This window comes from Zosterops lateralis (assembly GCF_965231275.1).
Source record: "Zosterops lateralis genome assembly, chromosome: 3".
In the NCBI taxonomy this organism is placed as follows: Eukaryota; Metazoa; Chordata; class Aves; order Passeriformes; family Zosteropidae; genus Zosterops; species Zosterops lateralis.
Genome location: NC_139764.1, coordinates 26335500 through 26359397, shown reverse-complemented (window position 1 = coordinate 26359397; position 23898 = coordinate 26335500). Strand labels below are relative to the sequence as shown.

The 23898-nt window shown below is 45.7% G+C and overlaps 1 protein-coding gene across 1 annotated transcript in view; it reads left to right on the top strand.

Moving 5' to 3' along the window:
* Nucleotides 1–23898, top strand: part of MDGA1 (MAM domain containing glycosylphosphatidylinositol anchor 1) — a 139387-nt gene that overhangs the window by 81393 nt on the left and 34096 nt on the right. The window contains exons 9-10 of the mRNA XM_083857414.1: nucleotides 11297–11566; nucleotides 14905–15056. Coding sequence (XP_083713540.1) covers nucleotides 11297–11566; nucleotides 14905–15056 — 422 coding nt within the window. The remainder of the gene's footprint in view (nucleotides 1–11296; nucleotides 11567–14904; nucleotides 15057–23898) is intronic.

Sequence of the window (23898 nt, the reverse complement as noted above, 5' to 3'; positions counted from 1 at the left end):
AGATGTGAAATAGCATCATGTGGGTTCTTTCTAGAGATGAGCTTCATGTGGGCTTTTTCTAGAGATGTCTTCCTAGAATAAGTGTTCTCTCTCACTAGAAAAATCCCAATGGTGCGTGCAGCCATTTAAAATTTCTTTTTGAACTCTTTCAGTTAATGTGTTTTTAATCTGCTTAATGTGGGCTGCATTTGAGTAGTATTACATTTTCAATTAGTCTGTCGTGTGGAAGCAAGCCAGGCTCTTTCCAAAGCCTGAGGATGTTATGAAAAGATAGTTACTTTTCTTGTTGCTTTCTCAAATACTACCCGTTTTGTCTGCCAAGGACCCGTAAAACTATATTAATCATCATTCATTTATAACTTGGAATATTGCATCCCACATTCATCTTCCATGAGTTTTTTCATGGAATCAGTGAGAAATAAAAAGGTTTATTGCTGTTTGTTCTGAAGTTTCATCTGCTTAGGTTGACTTGTGTTTGTATCTCCATAAGCAGTACCTGCATGGAGGGTACAGAATAATTTTATCTCCTCTAGTGTTCACAAGGTGCTACCACAAACTTCCCCTCACAGGCCTGGCTGGCTGAAGTTTTCCCACATCTTTTACTACTTTCTGTGTCATTTTTTAAGATTTTTATGATCTGTGGTTAGACTGCCATTTTTGCACTGATGAGCTCAGATCGGCTTAGGTCACATAGACCTAGCTAGAGTCTTACAAACAGATATAGCCTGTCTTTCCATCTTCTCTGGGTTGTATCACAGATTTAGTCACAAATATTTCCAGATTTAAGTCCACACAGGTTCTTTCCAAAACTGTAGGCAGAATTATATTTACTTCCTGTCCACTAGAGTGGGATGTCTCAGCAAACGTTGCTGAAACTGGTTTAAAATGTCTTTTTTACTGGGGATAGCTGATTCTGGGAGGCATTATTTATTATGGAGAGGGTGGAAGAGACAGGATGTTGTGTTGCAGTGTGTGCTGGTGCAACCCTTCAGAATGATGATTGCTGATGGATTAACTCAGGCCAGAATCCACTTTCAGATCATGAGGCAGTGGGTCAAAATGAGGCAGGTAACAGCCTTAACTTTTGTGTTCTTGGGAGAGTTGAGAATGAAAATAGTGAAAACTTATGGAACCAGCTTCAGATGTTTATGTGTTGGACCAAAATCCAGGAATTGGGAGAAGAAACAAAGTGTGTCCATCCCACTTGTCCAGCACATCACCTTGGCTGCAGCTGAAGCTCCCCTCGGCCAATGCAAAAAGTGTGAGATATGTATGAGATAATAGTGTGAGATCTCTGTATGAGATAAGCAAGTGACCATGTTACAAGGATGCTGCTCATCCAAAGAGTTCCTGCTGTACTGGCTCAGTTTGAGGTCAGTCATGGAAAATCGAATGTCAGATCAGATTTATCCAGTGAGTGGGACTGTTAATAAATTTCCCTCTCCTGGTCCAAGTCCAGAGGAGATGGGACAGAGCCGATAGCCAGATGGGGAGGTTGAGGAGCAGTCTGCTGTCCTTGAATGGTTGCCAGTTCTCTCACTGGCCTCCTTTCTGTGCTCTCTGCTGCAGAAGAGACCCCAAGCCCTGAAAAGTGATTTCTGGGAGCCCACAGCACCTGTGACTGTCAGAAGGGAAAGTGGTCTCTCCCTTATGCAGGGAAAGACGGGGGCTGCACCTGCTTCAGCAGCAGGGCTGGTGTGCCTTGGGAAACATGGAGCCAGCGTCGAGACAAGACAGGAGGTTTCCAATGAAGGAGTAAGTCCTTTATAGCTCGAGTTCATATCATTCTCTGAGCTGGGTGATATCACCCATTCCTGAAGAAATGGGACTGCCAGATCCTCTGCTGTCTCCCAAGGCAGGCAGCATCTTTTGGAATAGAGTGCACAGAGATGATTCTCTGTAACCAGCAATCTGTTGAAGATACGTTCATGAAAAGCTATGACTGTACTAATAGGACAGATAAAGTTGTTTTTTTTAAATTAATTAATAGAGGAGGAGTTGGGCAAAGGTCCTTGTGGATGTCACACATTTTAAATGTGTGCAGAAAATGGTGTGAAGGATGGAGGAGAAAAACAGGATGTGCAGATGGCAGAGATGATGGCTGTTTGGCAGCTGGCTTTTTGAAGGCAGTCACTGTTCTGAAAGACCTCAGCCATTTCATCTGAAGACCTCCTGAACCCATTCTCATTTTTCCATCCTTTGCCCATGACTGATTTGATCTACCTTGATTCATCTGAAAATGATGATGACAATGATGAAGCAGTAACCATCCAGAGAATGACAGTAAAAGCGCTTACGGTAAAAAATGTTCTTACCTCTCCTTTCTCCATGCTATATACACTGATCCCGTGTTTTAAATTGCATGCATTTCTTGAGTTCGTGTATGCACTGCCCCCCTTGTTACATTAATTCTTACGGAAAAAATTGCTTTGAGATCTGTTGACCTCAGCTGTTTCATCTATGAGACTGAACGTTTGCCATAAATCTTTTAGTTTGAACATCCTTTCAGCCTCTTTCTGAACAGTTACGTTTTCATTGTCGTCATCTTCCTCAGATGAATCAAGACCAATCAAGGGTGAAGGATGGAAAAATGGGGTAATGATGGCAGTTAGTAGAGCAGGATATTAAACAACTGGCAGCAGAACTCTGAGGTAGCAGATAGAGAAGTGATGGAGAACTGAGCGTTGCTCTATGCAGAATTCTTCATCCTTGGTCCAAGTTCCCTGCTAGGCCTGAAGGAGAAGCTGAGGAACAGCCTCTTTTGTGTGGGAAAGCTTGCCCACTTTCCATTCTGTAGATAAATGGTGAACCACTGAATTAACTCTTCCTGGTCTAGCTATGCCCCATGCATCCTTTTTGTTTACTACAGTGAACAAAGGTTTCAAAGTAAACATATTAAGGAGTGTTGGTTAGTATTTGATTATATTAATTGATTATATTAATTGCTTTGGATGGCCTTCCTTCCCCTGCCGGACTCCTTCTGACTTGGACCTCTCCCCTTTCCATCTCTGATCCCACCACACCAACGTTACAGCAGGTCTGATCTTTGAATCAGTGTTTCTGATTCTGGCTGTGCTGCCTTTCACTTTGCCTGCCTGTTTGGAAAGCAGCTGTGGTCTTGATGGTCTTGTGGCCCCAATTTAGTTTTCCAGCTGAAAACAGAAGGTGAGGTAGTGCTGTGGTCCAGCTGTGAGCAGAAGCCTCTGATCCCCTGCAGCTCTGACAATAACTGCATTTCTAAAGCAGGGGCTCTTCTCCATTTTGACAGGATTTCAGTCCTCAGAGGGACTTTTCTCCTGCTGCCTCCCTGCTTTTAAATTTCAGTTCTTTTATTAAAGGGGTGTAAATTTATGGAAGTAATTGAATTGTTATGGTGGCTGGCAGTGGAACAGGAGATCTTGGATTGATGTTTGGAATCAGCAGTCACCTCTGCCCAGTAGCTCCTCCAGGGAGGGCATTGGGGGTGAGAGCCTCCAGGAGACAAGAGGGAATTCAGACAATTCCTTGTAGGAGGCAGCTGTGTACTCTGGACATGAGCCCTGGTGGTGGCACTAATTGGACATTTCCTGGAGTCCAAAGATTTCTCGCTGTGTTGGCTATGGAGAATGTGCAGGCTGTTTTCCTGCCCAGGTGAGCTCTGTTGTGGCATGCAGCAGCTGGAGCACAGGAGTTATCTCCTGTCCAGGAACAGGATACGCTGCCCAGGTTTCAGATGTGTGTTAGACTCATCAAAAAAAGGTGCTGTGGGAGTTCATGAGAGGTTCATATGAAGGGAGGCACTGGCCACTTCAATGCATTTGCTTTGCTCATCCCACCTAGCAAAGCTGTGAGAGCTGGCATCTCCTGAAGCTCCCTGTGCAGGTACAGGACAGAGGCTGATATGCCAGCTAGGAATTCCTGCCTTCTGAATCATCCTTTGGAGATGTCCCTCTCACTCAATAGCCTTTGAGAGAAATGGCATTCATAAGATGAGTGCTTCAGTGAAGAAAAATTTGATTAATTTGGGCTTTAAAGTCCTGCTTCAGCTAGCACTAGGTTTGCTGTCAAAGGACCTATCAGTCCTTTCCTAGTTGTTCCAAATCTTTCTCAGGAATGTGGAGGGCCTATCTGAGGATTACAAACTTCGTAGATTGGCTGTTTTCCCTCTATCTTCCCTCTTTACACCGTGGGGATAGTACAGAGTTGATTACTTGGACATGAAAATACCTATGAGAAAGACTTGCAGTAGGCTTAAGCTGCAGCAAGGGAATTAGGTTAGATAGTAAGAAAAATTAGTGATAAGCTCTGAAGTAAGAGGAAATATGTTGATTCTTTGCTTTGGAAGAATTTCATTTATTCTTTTTTCTGGGGTTGATTTTGGGTTGGTTTTTTTTTTTCCTTTTTCCTTAGTTTGCACTGGCAATGAGTTGCTTTATTCCCAGAACTGCCCAGCTGAGTAGCTCACCTATGAATTATTGAATAGTAAGATAACTGTTTCTCTGCCAAAAGTTAATGCATATAGGATGCTTTTGGGGAAAGAATATCATTGGTTGACTGTTAGTGAATGTTTGCATCTAAACTATTTATATGCTATTGGGAGCAGCGTGTCGCTGCCAGCCCAGTCTGTTAAACAGAGGCATGTAATGGTGTGAGGTGACACCTTGTTACCGTGTGGAAGACAGGCAGAACCTGAGCAAAGACTTGGTGGTCTGACACTGCTACATGTGGGAGGGCTCCCCTCTTGTGGCTATGTGGGTGGGCAGGAGAATGAAAGGTGGGCAGATCCACCCTGGCCATCATGCTGCTTCACCGTGTTATAATTAGCAAACTTGGTTGTGAGCCAGAGAAAATATTTTCACGTTAGTGTGTGAAAAAAAAAAATCCAAGTTTGGGGTTATGCCATTGGTCTGGCAGTAGTTGAAGTTACTAGTTCTGAAATGTCCACTCTCACCCTCTATATTTCTCTTGTGAACCACTTTGCTGATTGGGTGGTGTGTGAGTTGGAGGAAGGCTTGGCAGCATGCATTTCACATATACATGTGTGTGTGTTTTCTGTACACGCACTATCTTTTTCTACTTATCTTTTTCAATTAGGGGAGTGTACTGTTTTAAAACAAGGCACTGGGAGGTAAGTGTGGCATGGGAATGAGGTGGCTTTACACTGCAGAAGAATACTTGTCTTTGTAGTGTCTTGTTAGCGTGAATTAATTGGGCAGTGAGTCTGAGTGACATTCCAGCATGTCTGGGACAGATCTTTTTTTGAGGACGCATATCTGTGAGGCTAAAGGTCTGGAAGTTCCCACCCAGGATGGACTTTCTTCAAAGCACTCTGTAAAGCAAGCAAGGGGTCTCATGTATTAATCAGCACAGTTCATCATGCAGAAGAGTAAATCCTTTAGTAAATCCCTCTTTATTAATAGGTGAAGACTGTTTGAGCTAATTGGCTTGTAAAGTTCAGGGAAGAGGAAAGCAGAAAAGCTAGTAGTGAATACGTTTCATTTGCTCTTCTTTTAAAAGCAGTCAACTAGCACACAACTAAGCATTCTCTGAGCCCTGGCTTTCCAGACCCTGCACTCACTTGTCTAGCAGAAAATGTACTCAAATAAATTTGTTTTCTTCAAAATAACAATATTTGCAACTTGGCTTTCAAGTACTATGCAAAAACCACCTGCCTTATCTCTTCATACGTGGAGAGACTGAAGTGCAAACGCAAAAGTAATATAAGATAAAATAATGAGATTTGGCTTTTAGCTGGAACAGGTAGAGCAAGCCTTCCTGGATCACTCTTCTTCTAACTACTCAATTATATATTAAACACGCATATGAGACTGGGCTTGAAAATATGGGTTGGATATTTGTCTCCACATGGAAAACTGTTGGTGCCTAATGTGTGTTCTCAGGGTGTGGGGTGTAGGTGCAGTTGCAAGGAACATAATTGCTCAGCTGTGATTTCCCAGCTTTGTGACAATAAAAGAGCTTCCCTCTTGTTTGGGTAGAGAGTTCTGGTCTCTCCTGAAGCTGAAAACCATGGAGTTTTCTATCTGCTGTGAGAATGGGGTTGCAGTATCTTTGCTGTCCATGATATCTTTATTACCTCAGATAATGGGTCTAGGGGTTGGAAAAGGGAGGTATCCTTTGCTGAGGTTGCTTTGGTTGTCTAGAGGAGATTAGGGAAGACTGCATCCAGTATGTCTGCAAAAGAATATCTGTAAGAAATTAAATGGATGCTGGATAGACTCATAAGGTCCAAATAGCAGCCTGTGCTGATTTCCTGTCTAGAGAGAGAAATGATTTCCTGTTGTCATTAGCTTCTTCAGATAACAAGACACAGCCAAGAATTTTAACTGACCACTATGTGCAGTCTTTCATGCCAGGTTATCTTGTGTGTTGTTTGCAATGTTAATCCTACAAATGAATAGTCAGTTGGGTCTCACCAAGGGACATGATGAAGACCAAAGTCAGGAGTCCCACTGGTGCTGTGGTGCATGGCTAAGCTTTGAGGTAGTCAGTCAGTAGGGTGGGATGAAATTAAACAGCTTTCTAATCTAGCACAGCTTGCTATTTTCATCACTTGTGTTACATACTGCACTGTCTAGATTTAAATAAAAATGTAAAGACTGGTTCTGGAGGATACAGGAGAGGGTGTTTCTCACAGATGAGGAAGACTGGGCTAAGAATGGAAGACCAGGATATAAGTCCCAATATGGAACCTGTATCCTGGTTACAGGATACAGGACTCCTGTTCTGCTTTTGTCTCATCTGTGTGTGTGTGTGTGACCTTGATTAAAGAATCTTTCTTTTCGTGCCTCTCCATTTCCCCATGACATTGCTGTGCTGTGGTGCTCTTTGCAGCAGAGGAAATGTTGTGGGAAGTAAATTCCTGTAGCAAAATAAGAATGTGGCAACCCATGGCAACTGCACACACTAGAGGTACAATACTGTCAGCTCACCACCCACAGAGATAGCTGTTGTCAGCTGTAGATGGCTACATAGGGGACAAGGCTGCTTGTGAGTCAGAAAGCAGATTATGAGAGAGTTCACAAGTTCTAACAACCTTTCCAAAATAAGCCAGGATTTGAGATTTGATCAGGTTATGCTATTCACAGTTACCAAACTGCAGCGAGGAAGCAGAGTTTGCATGTGTCTTGTGTAGTAGTGTTGTCCTGTGGTGTCTAGGATATTCAGCCTTCTCAGTTATTGCTTGAACAATTTGTGTGAGGTCTGTTCACTCAGTGTTCCCTTGTTCTGCAGATGCTGGTTTGTCTTTAAGCTTGTCACTGATTTCTGTGCATGAGTCCACTCCAGCAGGAGCCTTTCTTTACCTTTCATCCATACTGTATTCAGCAGCCTCATGAAAACGTTGCCAGTTTCTAATTTAGGCGAATTTTTTTTTTTCTCTATTTACTCCACAAGTAAAAAGCTTTGAAGTGCATCTCTACTATCTTGTCCGACTTCATCACTGGTGAAAGAAACATCTCTGCCTTCTGGAGGCATCTGAATTCTATGGGAACCTGCAGCAATCTGACAGCTTTGCAAGGGCCAAGTATCCCTTGCTGAGCTATGCCCAAGCAGGACAGCACAGTGACAGTGAAAGGAGAAACTGTGGTCTCTCCATTGAGCTCTGGCTCTTGTAAGGAAGAGCCCTAGTTTAGTTTTACTCTTTCTAAAGGCTAAAACTGAAACAGACCATAAGTCTAAACTGTCTCACTCATCTAGCAGGATAAGCATTTCCATTCTGGTTATTTTCAGTAAAACTAAGAAAATAAGAGGTTATTGGGACACAAAGCAGCACTCCTTGGTGCTTGACATTTCACTGTTGTACTTCCCTCACTGCTGCCCTTCATCACTGTGAGCAACATTAGCTTAGCAGCCCTTCGGTGCAAAGCATCTGCTCTGACTCACAGCAAGGAGCTTCCTGCAGCCCAGCTTTGCTTTAGGCTGCCTGGAACACTGGAGTAGGTTGCCTGTCCAGTAGGCTGACTGGAATTGCCCCTAACTAGCTAATTCTGCAGCAAAGGCAGACCACCCTGCCTTGTGTTTCGCAGCAGCCTCATCTTAACAAGGTTGGTGAAGGACCCTCACTTCAATATTGCCTCTTTACCCCTTTTGTCACTGCTCTTGCCAGCCAGCTCTTCTAGAGTTAGGCTATATGCTGAGAGAGAACAGTAATTGTCTGTATTTGTTTGCTGTGTTTCTTGCCAGGGGATCCTGAAGTTCTCTATGTGCACAGAGGGGTTTTTTTTTACCTTCTGGAAACGTAGCAAGAGCAACTTGCTGCCTGCAGTGTGGAGGCTGCTTAAAAGAGCACTTCTGAATTCCAGGTGCTGGATTTCAAGGGAGAGATAGAAAGGAATTTGAGGAGCCTCTGGATAAGGAGTCACCTTTGGAACTGGGCTAAAAACTTAAAGAGCATCATAGCAGCTTAGCAAGCCAGAATAGCCAAATACAACTTCCTTGTAGACAGCAGGAATGCTGCTTCCCTGTAAGAATAAGAGGCACCTTGAAAATTGTTATCCTTTCTGCAGCTCCCTAAAGGTGTCTGTGTAGGGCTCATATCACAGGTGTCTCCTTCAAGACAGTCCCCATGTTCAGGTGTACTGGAGCTGTTCAGTTCCTGCTTCTGGGGAGTAGGAGCACCAGCTCATTTAAACAAGCTTTCTTTTGCCTTTAAGCCAGGGAAAAAGAACAGAAACAGAAAAGGCTGTGTTGTTAGCAGTGAGGTTTTACAGACTGAATCCCTGCTTTTGTGGTGAGTCTGCCTTTTGTGTATAACCTCCTTGAACAAGTGTGAACTCCCTAGTAGGCACTGGAGGCCAGCGCTGATGTCTGGCTCTGTAATTGCTGTTGACCTTCCTTTGTTTTCATATCCATTGGGAACCTTGGGGCATAACTGACCCCTGGTGTAGTTCTCTATACTTTGTAGTGATGGGATAACCTCCTTCAGCTGTCTCTCCCAAAAACTCAGTAGCACCAGGACTACCTGCAGAGTTAATGCTCATTGATGTTTCCTAATGCCAGAGACAAGAGGAGAAAATGTAATCAGTTTTTAATTGATAGACACTTTCAGACATTCCCTTTACAAGATGGTAACATAGTCCCGTAGCCTGTCCCAGTGCAAATCAAGTAAATCCCATTTTCCAGATGAAGAAGATTAAGGATCTTCTGCATCCTTGGCTGCCCTGCTGTTCCAGTGACCTAATGAAGCCTCTGGAGCACTCCAGCCCTATTTCTCTGTGACCCTTTACCAGCCCCAGACACTCCCACAGTGAGGCCCAGGAGGGCACATCCTTGCAGGAGGAACTTTGTCCAGTTTCAGACCTTTTCCTCTGTCCCAGCCCCATACCTGGCACAGCTAGATGCAGTGAGGGAAGCTGCTCTCCCACCCTTCTCTCTCCTCCTCAGGAGACAGACTGCTCTGAGTACCTCTGAAGTGATGGCGCCATTTTTTCGAGCCTTCTTTTTTCTCTTCTCTCCCCTTTTTCTCATTTTTTCCCTATATCACCAGCTGGCCCAGATTATCATGTGAGACCCCACTGGCTTCAATTAAGGATCAGATGTGACTGAAGAAATGGGATAGCAGCTAGGGATGGAGATGACACATGCATGGCACTAGGTCTAATCAAACAACTTCTCACATTATTCTCACTGTGAGGTGGAAGACGTGTGAGCCAAAGGCAAGTCAGCACTTGAAGCACTTGCAGAGACACATCCCCAGGAAAGCTCATCTGTAATGAGCTGACCATGCCACTCAGCACGGCAGCCTCAGCTCAGGCAAGGGCTGCTTTTAATCCACCTAAGTGCAACAAAGAGCCCAGAGACTTGAGTTGAGAACAAGGTACTGTAAAGACAATCAGTTACGTCAAACACAGGCTACCAAGTGGAGAGGATGGTGGGGATGATTGTAGATGGGATAACCACAGATGCATTTGTGCCCCCTGGAGATGGGACACTGCATGCCCATCTGTGGGACAGTGCCTGCACCACTTTTATCTGTGGTGAAGACAAAGGTGTCACTAGTGTCACAAAGCTGTTGGGTCTTGCTGGGGTCAGGCTATGGGAGGAGACTAGTGTGCTGGAGCCCTTCCCAGCCTGGCTCTGTTCAGGGCAGCAGGGATGCTGAGTGACCCATGGTTGTTGGTGGACCTGTGTCTGTGGCACTGCAGATGCTTGGTGTTGCAGGTTTTTGGGCCTGGATGTGCTTGGCAACTCTGTGGACCTTTAGAGAAGGCAGATGCTCTGTCAATCCATAGGGCATAGAAAGTGCCTGTGGAAGAGCACCTGCTTTGAACCTGGAGAAGGTCAGTTGTAGTTGTGCTGAAGCTCCTATAAATCAGTTCTCCCTCTTTTACATTCAGCTGTTTTGTGTTCAGGAAGCTTTTCTCATTTTAGATGGACAGCTTCTGGTTATCCCCACACTGGAATGTTTTAATTAAGAGTTTATTGCAAGTGAAACATGTCGATCAGATACAGTGCAGATTTAAGTCCTCTCTCATTGCATTAAATAAGGAATAACCTAAACAATACCAATCAGGCTTTCTCCTTGCTGTGCCTCAACCATGCCCAAATCATGAGGCTCCCATAAATTTTTACAAGTGCTAAAGAAGTGCAAAAGTCGTAGTAGTCTCCCTTTGCTAAGGAGGTGAACACACATCATCATTCCTATTCTCACACTACTGGCAGAGAAGCTGACATGGATAGATGTGACTCACCTCCCAACATCAGGGAATGGTTGCCAGAGATAAAAATAGGACCCAGAGTCCCTAGAGCCCGTCTGTGATGTGTTGTATTGATATATTTAGGACAGGCCCTCCAAAACCCTTTCAGGTCTGTGGGGAGAGCCACTGTAGATCTCTCCATCTAAACACAGTGTCCTTGATAGCACTTCCAAACACTGACGTAAAGAAGTGACTGCTTGGGAACTTACCTGCCTGTTCAAGGGGTGAATTTAATGCTGTATAAAAGGACCAGTCATTCTAATTAGATCTGAGGATTGAATCCCAGCAGTGATACAGTCACTGGCATTGCACTTCTCACATGAGAGGGCAGAGCTTGGTAGCTCCTCCAAGCAGTGCTCAGCATGGGATGAGTACTTGCTAAAGGTTACCCCTACCTCATAAGTGGGAGGGAGATAGAATGTGGCCCCAGCCCAGTCAGAAGGGAATGTCAGATGACTGTTGCTTTTGATGTGATGGATCCTGGCTTCAACCCCTTGGAAATCATGGGTACCTGTCTTGTCAGAGGTGGTCAGGGTGACCGTGCTGGGTGAGGCAGCTGCTCCCTGATGGCATCCCTGTCTGTTGCTCTGTTGGGTCTCCAGTCCCCCCCGTGGTGGAGCCGGCCTTCCAGGATGTACGGCAGGGCATGGGGCACAGCGTCACCCTGCGCTGCACCATGCTCAAGGGCAGCCCCATGAAGGTGGCCACCTCCGTCTGGCGCTTCAACGGGAGCCTCTTGGCGCAGCCCCTGGCCGAGCAGCAGGACTACTCGGAGCTCAAGGTGGACAGTGTCAGCCGGGAGACCAGCGGCAGCTACGAGTGCACCATCTCCAATGATGTGGGGGTCTCTGCCTGCCTCTTCCAGGTGTCTGGTAAGTCACAGAATGTACATCAGAGCAAGCTGTTGGATGGAGTCATGGGAAGCTTGCCCCTCATAAATTTGTGCCAGTACAGTGCCTCTATGGCTTCCTCTGTGCCCAGCATTCTGTTCAGCAGGAATGACTTTCCATAAGCCAGCAGGGATATCTGTCTCCATCATTCAGGCAGATGGACCTGCAGCAAAGTGCTAGCCACTGTTACATTTTAGCAGTGTTTGACTACTTACAGGACTTAAGCTCGAGGCTACCATCTGCTTTCAAGCTTGGACAACCTGTGTCATTGATAGGTATTGACAAAGGGGAAGTGGAAAGCTCTGTACATCGCTCCAAAAGGCTCCAAACAATCTGATTTCCTCTTTAAAAGCAAACAAATAAAGAAACAAAAACTATATTATGTATTCCTGTGCCTTTCCTATGACTCTTGTCCTTCTGCATCTCACAGTGCTTTCTAGAAAAAAAATGAGCTGGGAATGGACACTAGTACACAGTGGATTTGCTGCTCACAGTTTTCTTTGAATCCATTATCCACTCTAACAGGACTCCTCTCCAGCCCCTGCAACTGCAAAGAGGTATGGCAGACTTACAGCATCTAAAACTGCACATCTGACCTGGCCTCTGCAGCTGATCATTAAATCTGCTTTTCCCATGACCCCAGAACCTGACTTGGGCACAGGTTTCTAGAAAAGCTCTCCCATGAAGTTGCCTTAATAAGCAATAAATTCTGTCCAAGTACTTGGGTTTGAGTCCAGGACCAATTCATAATACTTTTCAAGCCTGGGTTGAAAAAATGAGAATGAGTAACATCCAGACAAGCCTGATTTTGAAGCAGGTCTTTCCTGCAGGGTTTGGCAAAGCTCAGGTATGCTGTAACTCTGGGATGCTTACAGAAATGGGGGAACCCAAACTACTTCTACTATTTGGGTCCCCTTTCAGGACCTTGCTCTCACCCTTTGAGATTTCCTGGCATTTGTCTGGCAGCGAATTTTGCTTGAGAGCTTTGGCCCCCTCTACCTTCTCTACCCTTTTCATATGCTTGTAATGCTCTCATCACTAAGTGACAGAAAAACTCTATGAGACATCACAGAAAACTGCATCCCTGTCAAGCCTGGGAATGCTCCCAGGAATTTCTTGCTGGTGGCAGCAACAAATACATATTGGCACCCCGTGTGCCATGCTGTGCCTGAGATAAGATCCCCTCAGCAGAAAGTGGGATTCATGCCTAGAGAGCACTGATCAGGAAAGCCACAAACCCTTTATTTTTCCTGCATCCCTTCTCCTTTTCCAAGACATTGATATCTGATGGTAGCTGTTCAACTCCAGACAACTCTGCCTGTCTCCTGGACAGTTACAAATTAATTAGACCTTCCAAGCCTGTAGAGCAACCTGAAAAATACTCCAGTGACTAGACTGCTCTACTTGGTCTCAGGATTGCTGGAGTTTTAATTCCCATCAGCCACAGCCTTCCTATTTGAGCAGAGAAAATGACATGGTCTCTTTTTGTTTCTATTTCTTCTCTGTGGAAAAAAAATACTATAAACCTTCCTATGTGTCAGAAAGTGGCTCATTTTTTGACTGTGAGGTGTTCAGGTGCACTGAAAATACAGTACATGTATCTGATGGGATTCTTTCCTTCTATGGATGAGTGATGAACTTCCCAAGATGTTTTGGAAGGATAGTGAAACATCCAACCCAGTCCTCCTGAGGAAGTTATCAGGGCAGCCCATACTGTTCATCATCTGCTCCCTCACTAGCCACAAGCACAGAAGAGCCTGAAAGAGAAATGTGGATAATCTTCAGCTCTTCTCATCAGCTGTAAGCAAAAGACAAAACTTTCCAGCAGTAGTAAAAGCTTCCAGAAGGAAGTTCTGAAAGTATTTTGATATGCAGCATTTCTATCAAAAAGTGCTTTTTTTTTTTTTCTAGCATCTATTTCCAACTTGGAGTCAATTATTAACGAATTAATATCATGCAAGATGATGATTATCATCAGTTCTGATTTTATTTCGAAATCCATTATAAAGCTTGACTTCCATAGTCAATACAAGTTGAATAAGCAGCAGTTAGTCTCTGAGGTGGTTCTGAACTTCTTGCTAGCGCAAAAATTCAAGTCAATAAAAATAATAAGAGAAAAAAGACTAGGAAATAAATATCAATATTATACATCTGAGTTCATAAAAAATAAACATTGAGTCCTGTCGAGCCTAATTATAACCACAGAGAATGGCAGGGTCTGTGATTCAAGTGGAAGGGTACAGCAGACATCCTGGGGAGATGGTGTTTATTCCTGTTCTGCTCTCCAGCGTCCCTTGCTGCCCAGGCATCTTTCTGGTTTCTGCTGGTTCAGACTGGAACTGAACCCAGACACCTGGGCTTTCATTCAGCTCCAACTCCTGCCTGGCTCAGGACAGGGCCTGCCAAAAATTGAAGTTCACTGGGTAAAATTACTGTAATTTCAAATAGGGCAAAACCAGTTGTGGGTAAGACCTCGAGTTGGCTGTGCTCCCTGTACATCAGTCCACCAGCTGCTGGGCTGCATGGCAGAAGCCTTCAAATTCTGTTTGGTAGTGATTCAAAACAGAAACTGCTGGGGAAATGGTAGGAAGTCCCCTCTTCTCTGAACTGCTCGTTTTCTCTCTGGTACGTCTTTCCTTCTGTGTTTCCCTTCTCCTGCTACACTTTGTTTTTAAGGAGAGACGTGGGTTTAAAAAAGACATCTCTGCCCCTGCCAAAGCTCCTGCTGCTTTTTACCCAGGCTGAGGTCAGTGTCCTCTTTGCTGCTGAGTTGACTGTTGTGTTACAAAGAGGCCGGAGCACTGTATTGCCAAGGCAGGGGAGATGCAAAAGGAGCAAGGTCTCCTTTTTAATGCCATGGTCTCTGTGTGATAAATAACACTTTTCCTGTGACCTACTGGCCAAATGATCTTTCCTCGGCGTTTGTTAGCAGGAGTCTCTGTAAAGCAGCAGATGAAATGGGAGAAATGCCAGTTTAAAGCTGTTACTTCAATCTAAACTACAAAGCAAGAGAGAAAAGATTAGAGCTGGTTCCAGCTGGAGAACTGAAGTTGTTTCCACCTTCTCAGGTGCTGGTTGTGCCCTGCTGGTGTTGCAGGGCTGCTAATCCTCCCAACAGTTTAGGCTGTGAAAGCAGGGGTGATTCATAGAAAATAGTGGCACGTTAATGCAACAGTAAAGGTGTCCATTGTGTTAGAGGCAGGTTGATAAGCTGGGTAAGTGGGGCCTCTTCCACTCTCACCATGTCTCTTTGTAATTGTTGTTCCCCTTGATCTCACTCTTTTACTTTCCTCCCTCTTTTTTCTTTTTTTCCCCTCCAGCAAAAGCTTATAGCCCAGAGTTTTACTATGACACTCCCAACCCCACCTTGAGCCAGAGGCAATCCAAGAATTACTCTTACGTCTTGCAGTGGACCCAGAAGGAGCCTGATGCTGTGGATCCCATCCTCAAGTACCGCCTGGAAGTCCGGCAGGTAAGGTCTGCTCTCCTGGAGCCCCAGCCGTTCAGGAGGCAATTACAACAATGTTTCCTTGCTGATTAAGAGCTGAAAGTGATGAAATTGGCACATCCTGATGGTCTTGCACCTTCCCCACTGAATGGAAGAGACAGGCCAAGTGCACAGCTCGGTGTTCATTTTTGCCTCTGGGGTTGGATACAGTCAAGGTCTTTCAAAGCCCTGCTGTCCCTATTGGGCTGTTCATAACCAGTGCTTTGAATGGGGTTTTAGTGGGAACAATGCCTTATAGTCATTAGTTGATGGTGTAGATTTTGTAGGCCAAAGATTCAAATGAGTGGAGTTCCATTCTCCTCAGTTGTATGGAAAAAGGGGAATAACCTGAAGAGCTCTCCAGGCAGGAGCAGCAGGAAAAAGTCATTGGCTGTTGGTGTTGCAGAAGAGCTTTCATCCTGTCAAACTAACTAAGCTATTTGGGCTGTATGAACTCTGCAGGGGAAGAGAAGTGGGTTTCAAGGTTTCTGAGTTTGAAGGGAAATCATACTGGGGGTTGGGGGCTGGGGGAGAGAACTGAGCAAAATCCGAAGACATCACTGGTTGGAGAAGGTTAGGGAAAAGAGTTTGATGTTTTTAAAGAGCACATTATCTTAGCAGGATTGCCAGGTACTTTCATCCATGCCCAGCAAAGAGCCCACATTCAACATTTTTGAAAAACAGGGACACGTAAAATTGGTGGTTTGTGCTATTCATTGGTAGCTGGGAAATAAATGCATTTTGCATGGAGAATTTTGTTTACAGTAGATAGAAAACAAAATAATTAAAAATATTCAAGGGTATCTTTCTTCTCTAGTTCTGCACAGTAGGCTCCAGGTTTATGTCTCCATTTGATTGTGAGCTCTCTGGGGTGGGACAGCCTTTGTTTGTTACTCACACTGCATGGAGCACGTTGTCAGTACTTAATAATAATACAGGACCCGGGGGAGCCTCTAATAATGAAGGCAGTATGTCATAGTAGATCTTCCCTCTGAGCCAAGTTTTGCTATTATCAGCACTGCAACTCAGCGAACAAATTTGTGGGTTTTATCCTTCTCCAGTAAGTTGAGGGTTTTTTTCCTTTTTGCACAGTGTGTAAAACTTATCTTTTTGAATTAGATTGAATTCTCTTAGAATCTGGTTCTGTCTTTCATTGAGCTCCTACTAAAAGGGACCAAGAAAAGGGAAAATCATTTTTCTACTTTAAGTTACAACATGAAGGGAGCTGAGTGCCATGCAAATTTAAACATACATACCCAGTTTGGTTCATACCCCACTGGTTACTGCTGTTAATATTTTGCAGCATCACAACAGAGTTGTGACTATTCAGTGCTGTGTTTTAGAGGAGTATGATACCAAAATCCTGCTGTAGCCCAGTTACATGCATGGGAAGGCTCTTAGAAATGGCTACAGGTGTCATCATGGTGGCCTGGGACTGAATAAGGAAAGGCAGAGAGAGGAGAAGAGAAGAAAGCTTTGTTCCCACTTCTGTCGAGCACAAGAAGGAAACACTTTGTTGTGATACTACTGTAAAAAATGAACCCTGTCCTGGCTGAAACTAAGACACATTGGAAAAGGTATTGCCTCCTCCTGGCTTTTCTCCAATGAAAACACTTGCATTTCATGGTGAGGTCTCCACCTCCGTGAGCCAAACTGAGGTCTTGTGGAGGCCTTTTCATTTCCTTGTCCCAGAGGATCACATCCCCTCTCACATCCAGCCTCCTGCTTCCCCCTATTCATATGCTGCCTTCCCAGTGCTTTCACTGTGACATCTCACTTGTGACACCTTCTGACCTTTCAGTCCTTCCCTTTTGCTCCATCAGCCTCTCCCATGTCCTGCAGATTCTGCTGCTTTGTCACACCTCCTTCTCTGTGCTGGAGCACCTGGTCTGAGCTATGCGTCCTTCTGTTCCATTGCTAGACCGTAAAACATAGTGACCTTAGTGAATATAACTGGAAAGCTCAAAAGCCTAAAAGTGTTACTGACTGGAGAGCTCTTAAGAAAGGGGATTTGTCTGCCTGAGTGCGGAGCTGCTGTTTGGCTGTGCACACTCCTCACTGGATACACTGGCTTTCCAGGCACTAGCTCTGGTGGCACAAAAATCTTCCTAGAGAGCTTGGCTTAAAGTGGAATATTCTCCTTAGGTGAAATGGGCCTTACACACGGCCAAAAACGCTGATTTATTGCCAGCATCAAGCTGGTGAAAGCTCACCCAGCCAGCCCACCTTCTCCCCCACTCCTGGGAGCTCTGCAGCTTCAGTGGTCATGGCAGGGGCTCTTCAGCACCTTAAGCATGAATGCATGTGGCAGCCTGCTATCTTGGGTTAGTGAGGGGTTGTCAGGGGAAAGAGAGGATGGAAGAGGAGAATTAACTCTTGCTGAGCTGGAATCCAAAAGGCAACCAGCTGGGATGCCCAGTGGTTGCAATTTAATTTGCTGGTTTTCATTTCACACTCCCTGGTTTGCTCAGGGAGCTCTTGGCATATGTAATGTGAAGATCCCCAAGTAGCAAGACGCTTTGCAAGGCACCTGGGAACATTTGAATTAAATTTGCTTGCTGCAGCTGCTGAAAATGGGGCTGGGTGAGAGTCAGAGTGCTGCTTATTAATTGGCTAGTGCCGTGCCTCCTCCAAATCTTCCTGTTCAGCAGCTTCCTAGGGCATTACTGGAGGGATTGCAAGCGGTCTGGGGGAATTTGGTTTCCTAAGCAATGTGTGGGGGCTCCCAGCAAGATGGGCAGATGCACTTCCACCAGAGCTGATTGTTCCCAGTGCTGCAGAGCAGGCTGAGCGGCACAACAGACGCACCAGTTCCAGTAGAATAAGAATTAACTTTTGATTAAAACCATATAAGCAGCTTGACAGCTTGGAGCCACTGACCCAGGAAAGCGCATATGATAGCAACTTGGAGCAACCTTCTTGTGAAGCCTCTACTCTGTGTCTCAGCAAAGAGGCTGTAATGTCCTGGAGGATATTGTTCAGGTGGGCTTAGGCAGTGGCATTGCTGAGCGACAATTCAGAGGGGAAAATGCGTGGACCTCAGTGAGGTCACAGCCTCAGGTGGTTTGGTTGTGGGCAGATGCCACAAGGTTTTGGGCTATTTGCTTGGTCAACTTTTTTTTCTTCCATGAATTCTTGCAGTGTAGAAAAGGCACTGAAATACTGCATTCCAACTGAAAATTATTTTCATTGCTTGGGGATTCAAAGCAGCCTCCCCAAACCAGATCTTTGCTTAAAAAATAAAAAGCCTTTTAAGTTGCTTGTTTCTCTCTGTGTGTTTTATACCCGTCCCAGGGCTCTGCTCTAACATTAAAGAGAAATGAAAAGCCATCTAATACTGCAAGCAGGTTGCATTGTGGAGGAAAGATCTAAGTTGGGCTGGTGGTTATGGTTATGGGGGATAGTGGCAGAATAACTGTGCACTTAATGAGCTGGAACCCATCCGTGACCTGAGGCTGCAAGAGAAAGAGGAACGAGAAGCTCTTGGTGCAATAGGAAAGTTTAATCTTCATTGTTCCCCTCAAGGCGACCTGAGGCTGCTGTCTCCTCTGTACCTTCTCATACACAGGCTTGGGCCAGAACTGGGCCAGCTTTACATATTCCTGGCTTTCCCCTCCTTAGAGGAGGCTGTCTACCTGCCAGACAGACCCCTGAAATTTGCACTGGGCCAGGGCCCAGACCCATTTGCTAAATTAGCTCCCTGGGTTGTCACTTCAGATTAATTCCTTTTCCCTAACCTTCTCCAACCATTCCATCTTTGATGAGACTGGCCCTGTGCAATGCCTGAGTAATTGTATAGTCTCTCTTTGTTTGTACTTTCATCCTCTCCATGTTGGATAAACATTCCCTGCTGTCTACAAAACTCATCTGGACTTGGGAGCCGGCTGCCACTTGCCTCATCAGCCAGCCAGAGCAGCATTAATGAGAGCTGCGGCAGTGGGGAGCCCGCATCCCTTGTGGGGAGGTGACAGATAACAGAGCTGTGGGGACTGACACAGGACAGGGGCGCTAGCAGGAATTTAATGACTGTGATTAGAGTGGAAGGTTAACTGTGCTGATGGCCATCCCAACACAGCGGGAGAGGTTTTATGCCGTGGCCCACGGATTGTGGATCTGTATCACTTCATTTCTGCCTCTGAGTTGTTCATTTTCTCTCCTCTGAGCCCACTTGGGCAGTGTCTGTCTATTGCTGCCTGTCTTTGGCTTTATCAGCTCCCGGAGCCGGCCGCCCCTCCAGGGCAGGGCAGGGCAGGGCAGGGCAGGGCAGGGCAGGGCAGGGCAGGGCAGGGCAGGGCAGGGCAGGGCAGGGCGGTCTCTGCTCTGTGCACTGAGCGGGGGTGCTGCTGCACAAGAGGGAGGACAAACGAGCACTGCACCCGCCCACACGTTCACCTGAATGTTTGCTTGAGAATGCCTTTGGGGCCCAGATTTGAAAAGGCTGTGGCTGCAGAAAGGTGATGTACTTGGGCAGGTGGCAGCTCTTGCAGCAGCCCAGCCGCTTATCCTGGGGGGCGAACAAAATTCCTTTTCTTCTGCACACGCAGCCATGGCTTCAGGCAAAGATTCTTGGGAAAACAAGCAGCTGGCGCCTTGCGGGTTGCCTGGGGGGCTGCACCTTGGAGGGGGGTGGGACACACCAAAGCCTTGGTGAGGAGGCAGCTCTGCACAAGGCAGAGTTCAGGGTGGCAAAACCCGGTTTACAAAGGCTCTGACATTTTGCTGGCTCCACAGCACAAAGCTGCCATTGCCTAGGCAACCACTGCAGACCAGGCTGGGTCCATAGCCCTCATCCCAAGGCTCTCTGGTGCACTGTGACCCCACTGGCCCCATCCTGTGCATTCCCACAGTAGTACTGCAGTGGGGTTTTCAGCTGGGGGGAAGCTGCAAGAGCTGAGGAGGTGATGTCTGGTTTAGGATTTAACTAAAAAGCAGTCAGAGCTATCTTAGTTTTCTCTAGAAAATGAAAAGCTTAAAGAAAAGTTGTAGCTTGTGAGCTAGGGAAGTACCCATCCTGCTCTGGATAAAATGTGCTTTGTGGTGCACTGGCCTGGTGTTACCGGCAAAAAGGGAATGTGGTGCCACATCCACCAAAAAATCCTCCAGCTGACAGGGTGCTTAACTGGACAGGCCAGTTTGAGGTCCAGGGTAGGACACAGACAAGGCGCATGGAACAGGGATGTGTGAGTCCCTTTACCTAAAGCATCACAGTCCCAGCTGGCTGCAACCAGGAAGAGAGTGTGGCTTTTCCTGAAGCAGCACATGGTGGCCTTGGCTGCTTGTGAGATGAAATACTCATGGAGTGTGACAAACCACACCCCTTTACTGTTCATCATTGCACTTCATACGGGCTCTGCTGGTCCTCTGTCACCGGTGTTGGGACTGGGGACTCCAGTGGCTTCACAGTGTTTGCCCAGCTCTGAATCTCAAAGCAGACCTTCTGTTGCAGGATGGCTTATAAGTCACATCTGTCAGAAAACTTCTCTTGTCCTCTCTTCTTTTTTTGCCCGCCTTGTCTGACAGTTTGATGTTTGATCACAGGCTGCTGTCATATGGGATGTCAAATCAGCGCAATGCCATCTACCTGTAGAACCATCCTCTGTAGTGGAAAAAGGTCTTTTTTTAGCTCTAACTATCCTATCTCCCTACCGATACTTTTTTCTTTATTTCAACTTTTGTTCAGGCAGTGAGAATAGGCAGATTATATCTGTGTTCTCAAGACAATTGCATTCAGTTGTGCGAGTGGCCTACGTGATGCTGGGCAGGATTCATCCCTTAGGAAGAGGTGGAAAAGGATGCAGAAATAAGCCAGTGCCTGGTGGGTGGTTTGAACAGCTATCGTGATGCAAAGCCAGGGGAAGCAAGAGAGGGGAGAGGAGGCACTGCCTTTCTAGGCTGTAAGAGGAGGAGGGGTTTGGGACTGAGCTGGCTGATCAATAACAAATGATGGACAAGCAGTCCTTGAAGCTTACTAAGATTGCTATGTAGGACCTGGAGGTGAAGCAGTGACTTTGCCACGGGCATGTGGGAGTGAAGACAGCAGGATCTTACCTCAGCTGTGCTCTCTGCTGCCTGGAAATTGGACACACCATCAGTCACTCCAGCTGATAGCACACTGAGCCGTCTCTCTTTTCATCCCTAGCAATCTGTCATAGAAGATGCTGCTAGAACAAGGTCTTCTCCACCTCTGTTATAAGGGAAGATCCCAGGATAGCTGAATGTTTGGTGGGGGTGGAAACAAGGAGCTTTTTCCATGTGTCATGTTTGTACTTTCTGTTGGCTAAGTTGACAACAGCAGAGCCTCCACCAGCACAGAGGAAGGGAGTTTTCCCCTGGCCATTACTCACTGCAGGTGGAGGTGTCTGCCTGGCCATGGCTGTTGTTGGCTGTGTCAGCCAGAGGATCAGAGTGTTTTCTACAAGGTGGCCAGGGGAGCTTGGCACAGACCTGACCAGCACTGAGGAGTCAGGTGTGATTTCAGTGGAAATGACTGGTAGCCATGGGATAAGGTTTCCCCCTTCAGTAGTCTAACAGATTCCAATGCCACTATTGGGACTTCTTCCCTTTGCCCATGAGAGCTTAGCAAATGATGCTTAACTACTGGATTAGTTTGATTAATTCTGTCTTTCTGCATTCACAAATTGCTCTTCAGTATGATACATGGTTCTCCTGAGCTGGTTTTCCCTAGTCCACAGATCATTTGTAACCAGTTAGTTGTGAAAATTAGTTATATGAGCAGTGGCATATTAGTTGTGCTTCAGTCTTAAGGTATCATTTCTCTTCTGTAATTATCCGAAGTAAGTGAAGTGTAGTTGGTTGACCTTGGCTGGATGCCAGTTGCCCACCAAACTGCTCTATCATTCTCCCCTCCTCAGCAGGATGGGAGGAGAGAAAATAAGATTGAAAAAACCATGTGGGTCAAGATAAAGTCAGTTTAGTAACCAACAGCTAAGGCCACGTGCAGAATCAAAGGAAAACACAATTGATTCCCTACTTCCCATCAGCAAGCAGTGTCCAGCCACTTTGTGGGAAGCAGGTCTTCAGTACATGTAGCAGTTGCTCTGGAAGACAAATGCCACAGTCATAGTTTCAGATCCCTTTGGTCAATTGGAGTCAGCAGTCCTGGATATGAGGTCCCCTCCCAAGATCTTGCCCACCCCATCCTACTGGTGAGGGCAGAGTGTTGGAGAGACAGCACTGGTGCTCTGGGAACTCTGCTTAGCAGTAGCCAAAACACTGGCATGTTATCAAGTTCTTTCTAGCTACCCACACAAAGCACAGCATTGTGAGGGCTCCTGTTGGGAAAATTACCTCTGTCTCAGGCAGATCCAAAGCATAAGGTAACCTGCCCAAAACAGGGTAGGTTTTGACAGTGCTATAAGGTGTCTTGCCATTCATAAGGTGACTTGTAGAGAGATTTTGCTGTAACATTAATTTTTCGTAACTTCTGTTCCTAATGCTGTTCTAGTACTTGACTGGCCAAGAGAGAAAGCAGGATATTGTTTAGCTTATCTAGTACAAGGGGAAAATTCAAGCAGATGTCTCAGTTTTAGCTGTGTTCAGAACAATTAGAGTGACTGAGAAGGGCAATTCAAATAATCTTGCTGGAAAGGCTCATATGATCTTAAATCACAACTAGAAGGAAATTCTCATGTCTTTCTAGCTCCTCACACCACTGTTCAGTGTTCATTTTGGCTAAGAAAAATGTGAGAGAAGAGATAATCAGATTCCCCAAACCAGTAGACCCCTCATAGCAGCCTTGCAGGATACAGATGTTGTTTTCACACCACTGTGCTTGTTCATATCCAGCAGGCTCTTGGCGTGTGTTTTACAAAGCTGAGTACAGAATGAAAAATGCTTGCCAGGTATCAAAGTCAGTCCTTTTTGTGCATCTCTTATCCACACTCCTTCGATGGCTTCAAGACATACATGCTAGTATTGAGTCCTTCTGAAAGTCCCTGTTGATAGGCTGTGATGTGGCTTCCCCATTTACTCTGCTCATCTTTTGTTTTCAGTCCATGTTTCTCCTATTGCTTCACTGTCTTTTCCTTGTGCACCTTTGTGCCTTTTCCTACCCGCCTTCCTATATTCCACCTCTTCTTTCTTTTGTTTCTCTTTCCGTTTTTTGACTTTGTTTCTTTTTTTTCCCTTGGCTCTCACTTCGTAGAATGCATTGGAGATAAGAGTGTGTGAAGGGGAAGGGTTTGGAAGAGAGATGTAGTCTCTCCCATAGCTAGTCCCAAATGAAAGGAGTAGGCACTAGATGGATGTTTCAGCTGTGTATCATAAAGAAATGAAGTTGGCAGTGTGGAGCAATGTGAAGGGCTTTATGGGTCTCCCTTCATATCCTGTGCTGCCTCTGCCTCTTCTTTATAGGCAGCCTAGAGGCTCTGGAACGATACTTACCTACATATCTTCATTACAGATACCAGGCTGGAAAGTCCAGAGTTGCACAAAAAGGCTATTTCTGCCCCAGGGAGCATCAGCCCTATCCTTTATTAGTTGCTTTCAAGGGTGAAGGTGCCCTAACAGAGGGCTCTGCCAGGGTCTGTAGAGAACCAAAGAAATGAAGCTCCTGTTGATGGAGCATGTCCTGCTTGCAAGTTACACCCATATTGTAGGCAAAGTGTCTCAGAGCTCAACCTAACTGCAGCTGGGCAGACTTGTGCAGAGCCAAACTGGTTTTTTTCTTAGAGCCAGAAGTGCTGACAGCACAGTGCACAGAGACATGTGTGGGTCTGGCTGCAAGCAGATGTGTCCAGTGCAAGGGAATTGGTGGAAGAGGAGACTGTGTGTGCTTCCTGATGTAGGTATGGATATAAAGTTGGAT